Below are 17,500 nucleotides of genomic sequence, written 5' to 3' on the forward strand. Positions count from 1 at the left end.
CCTAGCAACACCCTAGAAACTGCCTAGAACACCCAGAACAGCCTAGCAACACCCTAGCAGCCACCCAGAACAGCCTAGCAACACCCTAGCAACCACCCAGAACAGCCTAGCAACACCCTAGAAACTGCCTAGAACACCCAGAACCACCCAACACAGCCTAGCAGCCACCCAGAACAACCTAGCAATACCCTAGCAGCCACCCAGAACAACCTAACAACACCCAGAACAACCTAGCAACACCCTAGAAACTGCCTAGAACACCCAGAACCACCCAACACAGCCTAGCAACCACCCAGATCCCCTTAACAGCCTAGCAACCAATATTTGCATTTACTTAAGTGGCCAGTTACAAGCTAGTCATCTAATTTTTTTTCCTTTAAGAAAGACTAGTTATTTAGAGACAGTCTTAACATGGAGCCTAAGTGTATTCAACCGGCCACAGGGAATGCAATAATGGAGTTCCTCCTCACAGTACAGCAGTGTCTCTTCAGCATGTTTACATGTGAAGTGGAATAAACCCAGATGTAGTCCAGACTGCTGACTAGAGAACAGGATCCAGGAAGCGGGTGAATCAGCGGACCGGACCGGACGGGAGTGACCTCAGCGTCACATGACCTCATGAAGACCTGTCCGATCACAGTGATGAGCCTCATGAAGCGCTCTGATGGGAAGTGCAGTCATCTAATATTTAGCTCCCATTAGCGTCTGAACTGTAGAAGTGCTGCGGTTCCCCCAGCGGGAGAAGGAAAACCAGGTCAGGACGAGGCTGAACGCAGTGGCATATTAATACGCTCAGTTTCCCCAGTAACTACTTTACCAGCGAGTGTGCTTTTTTAATCGGCCTCTCTCTCTCTCTGACATTTCAACTACAGCAGCAGACGCTTGAAGGGACAGAAACGCCGGATTCTTCTGCTGCCTCTCATTCGTTGAGCTAACTCATTTCTGCTTTTACAGAGCGTGTGAGTTTGTGTGCACAGGAGCGTGTGAAGAGTTCAGATCTCTTCAAAAACACCTTACATAAACCTTAGTCAGTGTCATTAAATTATCAAATGCACATGTGACTGTGGGGCAGGGTTATTATGTTAAATGCTAAATTACTACTCATACAGGTCACGTTATTTGTCAGATTAAATTGCAAAACAGCAATGCCTTACCGCACAAAGTCAAAACAATCATAGTAAAAATAATTTCTTATTCTCATTTAGCATCTCCAGTAAATCTCTCTTGATTTAAAGATGTTTAGAAAACAAGACGAAACACTTTTTGCAGTGCATGTAACATTTAATGCCATGATTTTAAGAATCTGCTCTAATTTAGGACCTTTTTAAGGCTGTAATTTGTGTAAGGGCAAATTAAGACTTTAAGACCCTTTAAAGTGTTGTAAAATAGCTGATGTAAATCTATCTTCCACGATATTATATAGTACAGTATGAACGGCCGCACCGGTCTGTCCTACACTGGGCTTACTCTCGCAAACCTCACAATATGCCCTACTTAAAGGCTTATTCTACAATCCTAACAAATCTCACATTCAGGTCAGAACCGTGTTCCTGCGGCTGCATCTAATGCGTGACCGTCGCTTCTTAGCAATGCATATTACTAATCAAACATTAAGTTTTGATATATTTATGGTAGGAGATTTACTAAATATCTTCATGGAACATGATCTTTACTTAATATCCTAATGATTTTTGGCATAAAAGAGAAATGTATAATTGTGACCCATACAATGTATTGTTGGCTATTGCTACAAATATCCCCCAGCGACTCAACACTGCTTCTGTGCTGCAGGGTCACATATTTACGAAAGATACAAGCTATACACCGAGGGGAAAAAAAAAAGGGAAGGACTTTATTTTATCCATAGGATATTTACTAGTATGAACGGCCGCACCGGTCTGTCCTACACTGGGCTTACTCTCGCAAACCTCACAATATGCCCTACTTAAAGGCTTATTCTACAATCCTAACAAATCTCACATTCAGGTCAGAACCGTGTTCCTGCGGCTGCATCTAATGCGTGACCGTCGCTTCTTAGCAATGCATATTACTAATCAAACATTAAGTTTTGATATATTTATGGTAGGAGATTTACTAAATATCTTCATGGAACATGATCTTTACTTAATATCCTAATGATTTTTGGCATAAAAGAGAAATGTATAATTGTGACCCATACAATGTATTGTTGGCTATTGCTACAAATATCCCCCAGCGACTCAACACTGCTTTTGTGCTGCAGGGACACATATTTACGAAAGATAAAAGCTATACACCGAGGGGAAAAAAAAAAAAGGGAAGGACTTTATTTTATCCATAGGATATTTACTGGAAAATAAAAATCTTTCTTTAGAACAATATGCACTGATGAATCAAACACTAAGTTCAGGACTAAACTAAATTATGGATTTCATGTTGACTTTAATTAGAACTAGTGTTTAAGACAATGAGAGAGAAAAATATATCACATAAATATAAACAAGGTTCACTTTTAGGTGAACTGTATAGGAGTTTCGTGGGTTCGGTTCGGTTCTATTTTTCAGGTTACACTATTTTAAGGTGTCCTTGTTACAGTGCAGTTATACATTTAAGTACCGAGTAATATAAATTAACTACATGTACTTACTATAGGGTTACTTGCATGTAATTATGCATAATTAATTGTTATTATAATAGCAAGTACACGTAACAAGGACACCTTAAAAGAAAGTGTTACTTCTTTATTTTAAAGTTGTTGTGTTGTTAGTGTATCGCTTGTTGATCTTTCGTCTAAAGATAATTGTCTGCCAGGCTATTGGGACAGAGTAAAGCAGAGCTGAAGGGTCTCCTCCAGGAGCTGCTGCGTTCAGTTCAACACTAAACCGTCCTCCTCCTCCAAACCTGCGCTTCAGTCTGTGTTTCAGAGAGTCTGCATGAAGTACGAACGTCGAACGCTCCACTAATGAAGATCAACTCTGCAGCATCTTCAGACGCCGATGAAAACACAGCATTAGATGTGGAGCAGAGGGACAGACCAGAGGCTCTGTATTCAGAGCCGATTACACTCCGCAACATGTCAATGTTATAAAGCCCGGGGGAGACGCTTTATGGAGCTAAAGATGGTGTAAACAGAGGTGGATTTTCCATTCATCTCGCATCAGCCGCAGAGAACTGGTCGAGCCTGACTAACGAGGCCTGACGGAGTAACTCCCCCATCATCAGCCAGGAAGAGGCTCGTTAGTGGAGCACATGATTACAGTGATCGGGTCGCGCTCGTTACATGAGTAATCACGCAGCACGCATGTTTACCAGCAGCTCATGGGAACTCGGTGAGGGTGGGAGAGGAAAGGGGTAACATGCACGCAAACACACCCTCTCTCATCCGCCAGGAGAAAGACGTTCATTCACGGGATTAAGTCGTGCTCTAAACGAATCATTAGTATGTCAATCACAGCCTCCGCGACAGACACAGGACTGCGTCTCGCTGAATATCAACTTCCTGCCCTTTGCAATAAAAGTGAGAAGGTGATGCCAAACATCTCGGAGGCTGCACTATATTAACGTTTCTAAAGTGGAGACGGGTTGACTAAACGAACGACTTCTCGCTCGCATTTATGAATATGGCTGACCCAAATACATAAAACATACCATCATACAGACTACTAACGCTTCCCGGAGCAGAAATGTGTCTGGATCTGTCATCCAGTCCAGCTTACTCACATCAGCTCAACCATCTCAAAAATGAATATGTGAAAACATTTCACTGTGGCAAACTCCTGAGCTGAAGTGCTGTATGATTCAGAAGACTCACAACAACCAGAGCAGATCCTTTCATTCCACCAATCAATGTTATTAACTAGAGGTCGCCCGATAGTGGATTTTGCCGATACCGATAGCTAGGTTGGACCACACTGGCCGATACCGATAGTTTTAAAATTGATACGGAACGAAAACTAAAATAGTGCTTTATTAACAAAAACAGTACTGAACCATACTAGTAATAGTAGTAAAAACAACAATAATAGTAAATGTTGAAATTAACACACTAACAAGGAACAATACTCACACAGCTTTCATTAATCTTAATGCTACAAATGGACGCTTATTTTAAAGTGTTACCATTTCAACTGTCATGCTTAAAGATGCACATCTTTAAATATATACACAAACGCTAGAGCATTAAAATTATATACATATGGAAATATTATGTATACTCTCACACTTTAACTGCTTCTATTCTTGAACACTTGATGATCAGCTAATCAGTGCAGCGCTGAGTCTAGGAGAACTCGCCGGTATCACACACACTCCGGACGCATCGCGTTCAACTCCAGCAGCGGTCTAAAACAGTTTATTTAAATCACCAAACGGACACAAGTTTACTTCAAGAATGAACAATTTGGCATAGAGGAGTTAGAAGTTCGGTGTTTAAAAAAAACGGAGCAAACGGAAAGAGCAAGCGTGACCTATATTATAGCTCTATAAATGAAGCACAGACTTTATTAGAGCCACAGAAAGACAAACGTTTGGCTGAAAATGCACAATTCATTATGTACATTAACAACGATTCGGGACCAATATAAATGTAATTTAAAGGAAAACTATGTGAATGGCGCGGCAGGATTTTCTGTCGGCTGCATTTAAATCCGCGTCTGAAGTTCCCCGCTCTGTTCAGCGTGCAGTATCACGTGTCTAAACAAATAGCACGTGCTGTCAGTGATTTCAACCACTAGAGGCCGCTCTCGCACTGTGTAATGACAGCAGACCCTTCTCAAGCAATGGACACAACCCGGAAAACTATCGGCATGGATTTTTGTCGATAACCGATAGTTCCAGCAATCAACTATCGGTGCCGATTAATCGGCAAAACCGATACATCGGTCGACCTCTATTATTAACCTCATGAATGTGCAAATAACGTACTTTACAAATGTACGGTGTGATAGGCTTAAATATTAACGGTATGAAATATGGAACAATGTAACTCAGGTTTAAGAATGATCCGGGTTAACGGTTTTAAATTCAGTTATTCCCACAATGCCACAACTCAACCGATTCCCGAAGAACTGAATTTACATTTCATCGTGTGAATAGAACTGGTTGTTGATGAAGTGATGACACTGACAGCTAATGTAGTTCAGTTTAAATAAGACTTTTCCTTATGTTCATATTGCCGTCAAGTAACATTTCCAGTCAGAACATGTACCTTACTTGCATAGTTCAACCGATACATCGGTCGACCTCTATTATTAACCTCATGAATGTGCAAATAACGTACTTTACAAATGTACGGTGTGATAGGCTTAAATATTAACGGTATGAAATATGGAACAACGTAACTCAGGGTTAAGAATGATCCGGGTTAACGGTTTTAAATTCAGTTATTCCCACAATGCCACAACTCAACCGATTCCCGAAGAACTGAATTTACATTTCATCGTGTGAACTGCGCTCCGCTCAGTCGCTCCACTCGTGTACCGCTCGTGCTCATCAGAACAGAAGTCCACTCAAACACTGAGCCGACGGGACACATGGGTGCAGTGCAGTATTGTTTCTGTCTGCAATAGCCCTGCTGTGTTATGAGCAACTCTGGTAACGCTGCCCTCTCATTCACTGATCTGCTAACCGCTGTGTCAATTCAAAGTTTTAAATCAAGCTCTCGTGCTACTGCACCAAAATTACCCTGAGTGAGCAAAACTGTGTTTAATTAGCATTATAACTAGCTATCACAGTTATACATATGAATAAAAGCCTACATTAAAATATGTCATTAATTGGTCTCTTCATTAGAAATTAGCCTACTGATTATCACCATTGATGGACATTTTTTTTATAATATTAAAAATATCTGTAAGACGTTATATTCTGCAGTTCTTCCCTGTTGCACCGAATATCTACACTTTTCAAATTATCACATCGAAGTTAGAAATTCAAATATTGTGACAAAATACATTGTAGGGTGCCACAAGTTTCCAAAGCGTGCCGCGACTGAAGGAAGGTTGGGAACCACTGCCTTAGTGGACCGCATGAAACCCACAAAAATAAAATTAAAAAAAATAATGAACAACAACTACAGTTATTCTCTCTATGCTATTTTTCAATGTTTCAAGTGATGCAGGTGTTTTTTTTTCCCTGTAGGTTTTTTTAAATTAATTTTTTTTTTAAATAGGTTTAAAGGGGGCACGACCAAAAAAAGTTTGAGAAGCACTGGTCTAAAGTTAAAGAGTGTTTATTACAGTGACTGAATGACCTAAAGTAGTGTGTTTTTATATTTCTGCAATCTACTTTAGTTTGTGTGATTTGTTACTGACTTTCATATTAATGTTTACACCAGGCTTATTTAAACATAATTATTACATGCTTACAAGGTTGGAAGTTCAACAAATCAGCCAATATACTGTGATTGTAGTCGTTAAATAAAAATCAATTCATGCATCACCTAATTTCATCGTAACATATCGGCCTGGCCTACAGAGAAGAGCATTTATGTTTAATCTATCTAATAGTGTGTTGATCATACTATACAATGATTTATAGCTTGTCTGTTGAATACAGAACAAAGAGCTTTAAAAAAAAAAACAATTGGTGGTAAAAACAAAATAAAATAAAAACGCAATTAGATTTTGCTAAAACATTCAGCCCTAATTTGCACCTCAGTATTGTTGCACATTAACAGGATGCAATAACAACAACATTGTAAATAATTCTATTTTTTTAAATTATTAAATAGACGCTGCCTTATTGGTACACAAAGCCCTCACTATAGCCTATAAACCTACCCAATGAATACATCATTATTAAACACTCGTTTGGCAATTGATTTCCACTTTTATGATGTGATGTGATGAAAAAAGATAGAGACTCTAGTCGACCGCATCATACGCTTCATTCTGCGCCGCTACTAAAGCAGAGAGAAGACGCAGTGAGTGATGAAAGCCACAGCACGAGCCACGCTTGAGTCGTGTCAAATCAACCGGCCTGGACTTTACTGGACAATTATAAATACCTGCAGACATTACTGACAAAACCGATCCTGCATCTCTATACAGCTGAAGAATATACACACGGAAACCTAAAGGCAACCTGAAGAAATAAAACTTGGGTTTAACTTGAAGAAATTGTGACAGAAATTACCATTGCACAGTAGAATCAATGTTTTAATGTAATAATAAATCTAATTCCCTAAAACTTTTTTTAGGGAATATTCACACAATATTTCCTCCATGTTTTAATTTTAACAGTAAAGCCCTGTTGTGCAGCACTTTGCCTGGCATAAAATAAAATAGAATAAAAATAAATAAATTAAAAAAAAGGGGATTTGTTTGATTAGAAGGTAAATTAAATTAATGTTTTATGCACATTAATAAAATAATTCTTTATGAATTCAGTTAATTAGACATGCTTTTGATTAATAAAATTAAACCATGCTGTTTGAGAGATGCAATAAAATAAAAAATAAATCAGAATTTGAGAAATTAGGGGCCCTAAATTAAATTTTTGGTTAACTTAATAAATTTCTGTTAAATTGTATGTTTCATGATTTCAAATTATTAGACATGCTTAATTAATAACATTTAATTTAACCATTTAAATTGAAACAAACAAAAACAAATCTAGAGAAATAAAAAATAAAAAAAATTCCATAGGGTTCTTCTGAAGGCATTACGACGAACAATACAGACGTGTGTCACGATTGATTTACGAAGACACATTCAAACGGACAGAGACCTTCTTCAGCTCAATGGATGATTGACAGGCGAGTGATTCACTGCTGTGTTTAACTACACCACTGAGTTACTCTATAAATGTGATGTGCTCATGTTTCTCTAACTGCCTGCGTGTGTGCGTGCGTTCAGCAGTGATCTGTACTCATTTACACCCGCATGTAGTGCTGAACACTTCTGACTGGATCACACAGAACCTAATACGAGGTGTAACCGGGGTCTCAAAACTACGGTTATCCTCAGAACCACAAAACTAATGATTACCGGTCTGATCTAAATTGACCGTTCAAGCTTATTAAAACCGTCGTTATCAATGCTTAACTTTATGCCAAGACTAAATAAGTGTTAAATAATCTGAGTTATGTATATTATATCTGACAAAGCTTCAGTATGAGTGGAGCGCTGGTGTTCTGTAGTGTTTCTGGCTGAGTTCAGACGCACAGCTCGAGTGTTGGGGTCGTTCTTCAGGGTCACGTTACACAGATAATCAGATAATACTGGTGTTAAGCGGATTAGCAGTGTTCCGATGGCCAGAGGTCAGTCTGTGACATCATATAACACACTCAGCCGGTCAGGAATCATCTCACACCGAACACAGCGTGTTTGAAACCGCAGAAGCGCTTGAGCTCGTGGAGAAGTGAACTCGTGAACCGTGTTTGTGTGATCTTCAGCGCTCTCACCTGACCTCACTCAGCCCGGATCAATCTTTCAGGAGCTCTCCGGATCAGAAACAACGCTCGGTCAGACCTCAAACACCCACAGAGAGTATTTATGACTGCAACACTGCAAATACATAAAACGTTCACTGGAGCAACTGTGAAACCTTGCGGCTCCAAAAACGTGTCCAGTTTGGCATCAACATGCAGCGGTTACCATTAATGTCCAGTATCTGCGTCAAAGTCTCTAGTGACTTCAATTCATGATCTTTAATGTGTCAGAGGGAGTTATTGCCTCAATGTTTTAATGTAATAATAAATCTAATTCCCTAAAACTTTTTTTAGGGAATATTCACACAATATTTCCTCCATGTTTTAATTTTAACAGTAAAGCCCTGTTGTGCAGCACTTTGCCTGGCATAAAATAAAATAGAATAAAAATAAATAAATTAAAAAAAAGGGGATTTGTTTGATTAGAAGGTAAATTAAATTAATGTTTTATGCACATTAATAAAATAATTCTTTATGAATTCAGTTAATTAGACATGCTTTTGATTAATAAAATTAAACCATGCTGTTTGAGAGATGCAATAAAATAAAAAATAAATCAGAATTTGAGAAATTAGGGGCCCTAAATTAAATTTTTGGTTAACTTAATAAATTTCTGTTAAATTGTATGTTTCATGATTTCAAATTATTAGACATGCTTAATTAATAACATTTAATTTAACCATTTAAATTGAAACAAACAAAAACAAATCTAGAGAAATAAAAAATAAAAAAAATTCCATAGGGTTCTTCTGAAGGCATTACGACGAACAATACAGACGTGTGTCACGATTGATTTACGAAGACACATTCAAACGGACAGAGACCTTCTTCAGCTCAATGGATGATTGACAGGCGAGTGATTCACTGCTGTGTTTAACTACACCACTGAGTTACTCTATAAATGTGATGTGCTCATGTTTCTCTAACTGCCTGCGTGTGTGCGTGCGTTCAGCAGTGATCTGTACTCATTTACACCCGCATGTAGTGCTGAACACTTCTGACTGGATCACACAGAACCTAATACGAGGTGTAACCGGGGTCTCAAAACTACGGTTATCCTCAGAACCACAAAACTAATGATTACCGGTCTGATCTAAATTGACCGTTCAAGCTTATTAAAACCGTCGTTATCAATGCTTAACTTTATGCCAAGACTAAATAAGTGTTAAATAATCTGAGTTATGTATATTATATCTGACAAAGCTTCAGTATGAGTGGAGCGCTGGTGTTCTGTAGTGTTTCTGGCTGAGTTCAGACGCACAGCTCGAGTGTTGGGGTCGTTCTTCAGGGTCACGTTACACAGATAATCAGATAATACTGGTGTTAAGCGGATTAGCAGTGTTCCGATGGCCAGAGGTCAGTCTGTGACATCATATAACACACTCAGCCGGTCAGGAATCATCTCACACCGAACACAGCGCGTTTGAAACCGCAGAAGCGCTTGAGCTCGTGGAGAAGTGAACTCGTGAACCGTGTTTGTGTGATCTTCAGCGCTCTCACCTGACCTCACTCAGCCCGGATCAATCTTTCAGGAGCTCTCCGGATCAGAAACAACGCTCGGTCAGACCTCAAACACCCACAGAGAGTATTTATGACTGCAACACTGCAAATACATAAAACGTTCACTGGAGCAACTGTGAAACCTTGCGGCTCCAAAAACGTGTCCAGTTTGGCATCAACATGCAGCGGTTACCATTAATGTCCAGTATCTGCGTCAAAGTCTCTAGTGACTTCAATTCATGATCTTTAATGTGTCAGAGGGAGTTATTGCCTCTGCCTGTCTCTAGCAACCGCATAGCAACACCCTAAGGACCCTAGCAACCGCATAGCAACACCCTAGAATCCATCCATCTATCTAATAGTTATAATCGATCTGTTTTTCTAATAGACTGTATTGCCTTCAAAACACTCAGACTTTAATCCAAAACTATTTTAACCTGAAAACCGTCAAACTTCTAAAACTTTCTGGTCTGGCTTTCTCAAGCCAGCTTCAAAGTTTGTCTCGACAAACTTGATCTAGTTATTTTTAAGGCGCTTCACACAATCGAGACACTGAAGAGCAGCAGGTTAGTTTATTTAGCTCAGAGCGGTAGTTCATTAGGAGCGTGCTTCAGTGTTCATGCAGCGGTCCACACACACACACACACACACACACGCCCTGAAGCTCCCAGCGCCGACACTTCAGTCTGTCACCGCACATGTACTTCATACAGTACAGATCGTCTCAAAGCAGCCTCACAGAAATTCTGTTCTAAAAATGGTAAAGCGCTGTTGCCATGAAGTTATAAAGCAGATGCAGTACAATCAAGTCTGGTGTCCGCTTCATGCTGGATCTTGTTCTGGTCAAGAACTGCACCGGGGAAATATTGCTTATGATTTCTGCTGTTTGAATCCGCACAGAAACTGATGCAACTAAAGCTCAGGAGGACACAGTGCTGATCATCCACACACACACACACATTCAGAAGACGCTGCTCCTTCTAAAACACCTCTAACTAGTTCATCTTTAACTTCTCTAATGAAGTGTGTTACCTCTTGCTATTGAACCGTGTTACTTTAATTAAAAAGTTACAGTTTAACAAATTAAGCAAGCCAAGCATGAGGTATTTGATCCCAGAATGACCTTCGGTTGGGAATTACACTGAAACTCACGACGTTTGATTGCTATTAGTGACGACTACGCAAATGTTGGCATCATAATCACCCGACAGCAGCGGCACACAGATCAGAACGCCCTCTCATATTATCTCTATAATATTATAATACACATATCTGCATTACAGCAGGTTGTGCACTTCTATCATGTTAAATAGTGTGTTCTGGTTTCAATCTGGTCTGCATTCAAACGCTGCTAAACCACAGAACGAAGGATTCACTTTACATTAATGCATTATGAGACTTCCGGGGATCTTCTTCTGGTGCGAGACGTTACCTGCTCGCTCGCGTCAAAGGAAGACAGAGAGAATAAAGCCGTCGCTGGCAGCAGCTCCTGCTCGGAATGAAGAGACCAGAGAAAACACGAGGAGGCCGTCTGTCTGTCTGTCTGTCTGTCTGTCTGTCTGTCTGGCCCGTGACCTGATTACAGGAGCCTGCACCGGTTTACTCTTTCTCCAGCTTTTTAATCGTGTGATGTCATCAAACACAGCTCCTCCTGAACCCATACAACAATCAACACGTCTCAATAACCGTGATCAGATTCACACGCTACTGTCAGACTCCACACACTACAGCAGAGATCAAATATACACTCACTCTGAGGATTTTCACATGCGAGCGTAATAGTGCAGTGATGAAGATGGAAATAGATAACTACTATTGGTTAACATGCAGTGCAACGGAGCGCTCTTTAAAAGGGAATCTCGACTGTAGTTCAGCTAGCGTTAGTTATGAGCAGTCTGTGTGTAAGCGGAGTTGAGGAGCGCTGCGAGACGTGAGGAGAGCATCATCATCATCATCATCATCCTCCATCTGCCTCACAGACAAACACAGCTGCAGCACTTCCTCCAAAACACTTCCTGCGCAACAGGACCAGTGCCACACAGGAAAGCAGCTTTCCCCCTCCGCGTCTTACTATTCCTGAGCGACACTGCCAGCGACGGCGTTCAGAAGTGCTTCGGTCGTCAGGGATGACGCGGAATGAAAGACGGAAGCACCGTGAGATCACAGTCCTGAGGTCAAAGGGCAGATGTTAACATCAGATGCTGCTAATGGTCAGTGACCTTTGACCTGGATTTCAAAGGTGAAGATGAGCTACTGTAAATAACACGCACACGATCATGAGACATTACACTGAACACCACATGACAAATAAACCAACGCCGAGCGATGGTTTACATTTTTAAGTCAAGTCACTCATTTCTATAGCACTTTATACAATACAGACAGTTTCGGAGCAGGTTTACAAAAATAAACAGGAAAACGATACAAACAGATATCAATTCTGCGGTTTTTAAATTCAAGATAGCACCATTCTGGCTACATTTGTGGCAAAATACAAGTAAAAAAAATTGAAATTAAATAAACTAATCTGGTCTCACTTGATTAAAAATCTTCTTTACTTCTGCTCTGAGTGCATTACTGCAAGACAGCTGAAGCTTATCGGTGATGCATAGGAAAAAGATGGATATCAATTACAGAACTTGAGAAAATAAGAACTGTAAGCCGGGGAAATGAGCAACACTGCAGACTTTGAGCAGAGTAAACCGAGCGCAGCAGCAGTGAAGTCTACTGTGAGCTCTCCGTCAAACCCACGAAACAGCAAACTCTCTGCCATCAGCACAGAAATAACCCGAGCCTGACATGAGATAACGTGAATTACTGAGCTGCTCGATGACAGCCCGAGACTTACAGAAGAGAGCACGAGAAACCTTCAGAAGACACACACACACATCCAGCGGAGCGCTTCTTTATGTACATTAATAATGCTCTTAAAGTTAAGAACATTTGTCCAAAGTGACCTGTAATAAAGTTCTCAAAGCACAAAAACATCATTCCCGGAGTGTTTTTTCAGAAATGCAACATTCTCTTTATGTTTGGGAAATTATGAAACAGAGTTGCATTAACATTCACATAACCAACAAAAAATGTTTTTAAAACCTGGATGCGTTGAACTTGAGGAGCATTTACACTTCCAACTACTGCTTCTTTGTGGTTTTGCACGGTTTTAAATGCAGGCAGCAACGCAGCAAATGCTTTAGCAATATTTGGTAATGAATGTAAAAATATTTACCATGCCAATAAAGCAATGCATTTAGAAAATAGATCATGGATTTACATTTCATGGCCAAACCCATCAGACTGAGTCTAATGCATATGAGAGTGAAGCGTGTGGTTTTACACACACACACACACACACACACACTCCTGCTGCTCAGCCAGATCTCACTACAGTCTGATTATGCAATGGCACGGCCGGCTGCTTCTTCCCTGCCTCCTCTGTCTTCAAATGATCCACGCTGTGAGTTTCAATCAGAGAGTCACAGGAGCACCTGGTCTCACGCAGGCAGGAGGGAAGCGTCACATGTGAGCCACAAATATGAACTTCACAACCTCAAGAACAGCGAGATTACATTACAATAATACAAAACTGCTCCCATTGCGCTCAACATCGGTCTATATCAACGAGAGAGAGAACGCCGGACAGGAGCGCGGTCTGTGATGCAGTGTTTGCGGTGGCAGACTGCAGCATATATTCTGATGAGCAGAGAAAAAGCAATGCATTTAGAAAATAGATCATGGATTTACATTTCATGGCCAAACCCATCAGACTGAGTCTAATGCATATGAGAGTGAAGCGTGTGGTTTTACACACACACACACACACACACACACTCCTGCTGCTCAGCCAGATCTCACTACAGTCTGATTATGCAATGGCACGGCCGGCTGCTTCTTCCCTGCCTCCTCTGTCTTCAAATGATCCACGCTGTGAGTTTCAATCAGAGAGTCACAGGAGCACCTGGTCTCACGCAGGCAGGAGGGAAGCGTCACATGTGAGCCACAAATATGAACTTCACAACCTCAAGAACAGCGAGATTACATTACAATAAAACAACACTGCTCCCATTGCGCTCAACATCGGTCTATATCAACGAGAGAGAGAACGCCGGACAGGAGCGCGGTCTGTGATGCAGTGTTTGCTGTGGCAGACTGCAGCATATATTCTGATGAGCAGAGAAACAGCTGCTCTTATGAACTCTAATTTGTCACAAACTCAAAACACATTCATTTCCTCTGAGCACTGAAGATCCAGTGAGAGGTTATTCTAATACTCAAGCTCTTCAAAAACTGAAACGCGATTTGCTTTCAATAAACTCCAGTTTCACTCTCTCACACTCACACACACACACACACACACACACACACACACACAGTCTGATCATAACAGAATCTAATGTAATAAAGCAGTGATGCAGTACATGAAATCATTTTAATCTAAACCCTTCTACAATTATATCGTTCAGGATCCATGACAATGCTTTTTTACAGGAGGATAATCAAAGGAAGAGGTTTTATACAGCAGGTCTCTACAGTATGAGCTGAACACAGCATGCAGTAATGAGTGTGTTCATCATGCTGATCGACCAGAAACAACATGGAGCCAAAAGACTCGATTTACTTTCCTTTCTAAGCTCTAAACCAGCAAGCAGGTTTGCTCATGGAGTCGGTCTATATTCACCACTGCATTTGATTGCCTGTTTTTTTTTTATTACTGTGCAATTTTCCATTGCATCGCCTTCATGCTCGTGTGTGTGTGTGTGTGAGTGAGAGAGAGAGAGTGTGTGTGTGTGTGTGTGTGAGAGAGAGAGAGAGAGAGAGAGTGTGTGTGAGAGTGTGTGTGTGAGAGAGAGAGAGAGAGAGAGAGTGTGTGTGAGAGTGTGTGTGTGAGAGAGAGAGAGAGAGAGAGAGTGTGTGTGAGAGTGTGTGTGTGAGAGAGAGAGAGAGAGAGAGAGTGTGTGTGAGAGTGTGTGTGTGAGAGAGAGAGAGAGAGAGAGAGTGTGTGTGAGAGTGTGTGTGTGAGAGAGAGAGAGAGAGAGAGAGTGTGTGTGAGAGTGTGTGTGTGAGAGAGAGAGAGAGAGAGAGAGTGTGTGTGAGAGTGTGTGTGTGAGAGAGAGAGAGAGAGAGAGAGTGTGTGTGAGAGTGTGTGTGTGAGAGAGAGAGAGAGAGAGAGAGTGTGTGTGAGAGTGTGTGTGTGAGAGAGAGAGAGAGAGAGAGAGTGTGTGTGAGAGTGTGTGTGTGAGAGAGAGAGAGAGAGAGAGAGTGTGTGTGAGAGTGTGTGTGTGAGAGAGAGAGAGAGAGAGAGAGAGAGAGTGTGTGTGTGTGTGTGTGTGAGAGTGAGTGTGTGTGTGTGTGTGAGAGAGAGAGTGAGAGTGTGTGTGAGTGTGTGTACTCTCTCTGCTCTGGAAGCTCCAGTCATCACAAACACAGTAAAAGCAGTGGATCACCGCGAGGCACATGTGATGATGTGATTCTTCTGAGGCTCAATCACATCTGATCACTGATATCTGATCGATATGAATCTGCTTTCAGGAGACACGAAGCTGTACACACACTGTCTGAGTATATGCTGGAGAAATCATGCATTCAGCGGCTGTACGGGGCATAACTCCTGACACACCTGACCTCCAGCGCTTTCGCTTTCCAGCCGCGAGCCCGGGGACTCCGCCACAGCCTTACCTTCGAGACACATGATGAAGATGACCAGCAGACCGGCGCATCTTCGTCTTCCGGTGTCGGTGTCGGTCCCCGGTGACCCGTCCATGTCTTCCGCGGGACGCGCAGGTCGAACGCGTTCTCAAAGAGCGAGGATTAGCGAGCGGAGCTGAAGCGTCGCGGGGGGAGCTCGGTGGCGGTAGAGTCGCCGGTGCGGTGCGGGGGGAGCTGGACTCCGGTAAGAGTGTCGGCGCAGCGCAGCTCAGCGGATCGTCTGTAGTCCGTCGGGAGCTGCGGGTCACTTTACGCGGTCCCGCGCTCGCCCGCTTCTCTCTCTCTCTCCGGTGCTTCCGGTTTCAGCGCTCCGCGCACTCCGGGAAACGCGTCCAATGCTGCATCCCGCTGGCAGAGCCGCGAAACACCGAGACACTTCACCGGAACCCAGCGAAGAATGAACGCCCGGTGTTAGAAGCAGTGACGTGTAGAACTAGTCTCTCCGCAAACCGGCGAGTAATATCTGCTCTGCCTCGTGACTTCTGCTGCTCGACTTCACGGAGTACAGATCATCAGCAAATTAATATCAACCACAGAAGAGGTGCAGATTTCGCAATTCAAAAAAAAAATTTAAAATAAAGGTAACACCTTACAATAAGGTTCCATTAGTTAATGTGTTACTAACATGAGCAATACATGTATTACTGTACCGTCGGGTGCCAGCGCAGGCTTTGCTCCAAGAGTGGTCTTTAATTGGTGATTAATTATCAAACCACAGATTTTATAATACCGGCTCTGCTTCTCTCCATTCCAGTCTGTCCCTGAACAGATTATAATAGCACTCCGTTCATTGTTGAATGTTAGCCTGCAAAATACATGCTGCTGAAATAATAAACACGTGACCCTGGAGCACTAAACCAGTCTTAAGTGTCCATTTTTCAAAACTGAGATTTATATGAAAGCTGAATAAATAATCTTTCCATTGATGTATGGTTTGTTAGGATCGGACAATATCTGAAAATCTGGAATCTGAGGGTGCAAAAAAATGTAAATATTGAGAAAATCATCTTTAAAGTTGTTCAAATGAAGTTCTTAGCAATGCATATTACTAATCAAACATTAAGTTTTGATATATTTATGGTAGGACATTTACTAAATATCTTCATGGAACATGATCTTTACTTAATATCCTAATGATTTTTGGCATAAAAGAGAAATGTATAATTGTGACCCATACAGTGAACCAGAAGCTTTCTGTGAAATGTGATGAACTCATGAACCTGTTGCTTGACCTCTTCATATTTAAGAAGAGAACTATAGTTTCCAAAGTCAGCCGTGGCTTGTTATGAGCGTGTAGAGTTTAGTAGAGACGCTATGACATGTTCCTGCTAATATCAGAGACTACTACATTATCTCATCAGAACAGATTTGAGGGGAAAAAAAGTCACAATTTCTTACAAACACAGCTTTTGTCTTCTCCAGATGTTAACTGATGGACGAGTGCTGTGGATTATTGTGATGTTTTTATCAGCTCTCATTCTGACGGCACCCATTCACTGCAGAGCATCCATTGCTGAGACACTGATGCAGTGCTACATTTCTCCAAACCTGATGACGACACAAACTCATCCTGATCTCTGATGACCTGAGGATGAGGATATTTACATTTCTGGGTGAATATTCATTGCAGTAGCAGCTGCCATCATGACCAGCCACAGACTTTCATTTTACAATGACACATCTTTAAATAAAGCAACGATCTTGGACAGGGGTGTAAAAATTGTCACAATTTATTAACATGATTTTCTCAACACATCTGGGCAGAAATAAATGGCATTGATGGTAACAGAGTTTACTGCAGGTAAAATCCACACTGACGACCTCCTCAAGAGCTCTCAGTGTTTCTTTTCCTACATTTACAACCTGAGAGGATCACCCATCATA

General features: G+C 41.4%; 1 protein-coding gene across 1 annotated transcript in view; it reads right to left on the bottom strand.

The window, feature by feature from the left end:
• The window catches only part of LOC107601637 (inactive tyrosine-protein kinase 7-like), a 51,468-nt gene extending 35,407 nt beyond the window's left edge, over positions 1 to 16,061 (bottom strand). Inside the window, exon 1 of the mRNA XM_016293888.1 lies at positions 15,587 to 16,061. Coding sequence (XP_016149374.1) covers positions 15,587 to 15,671 — 85 coding nt within the window. The 5' untranslated portion in view covers positions 15,672 to 16,061. The remainder of the gene's footprint in view (positions 1 to 15,586) is intronic.
• Between the last annotated feature and the right edge of the window lie 1,439 nt (positions 16,062 to 17,500).

The sequence above is a fragment of the Sinocyclocheilus grahami genome, unplaced genomic scaffold (assembly GCF_001515645.1).
Source record: "Sinocyclocheilus grahami isolate Dianchi unplaced genomic scaffold, SAMN03320097.WGS_v1.1 scaffold309.1, whole genome shotgun sequence".
NCBI lineage: Eukaryota > Metazoa > Chordata > Actinopteri > Cypriniformes > Cyprinidae > Sinocyclocheilus > Sinocyclocheilus grahami.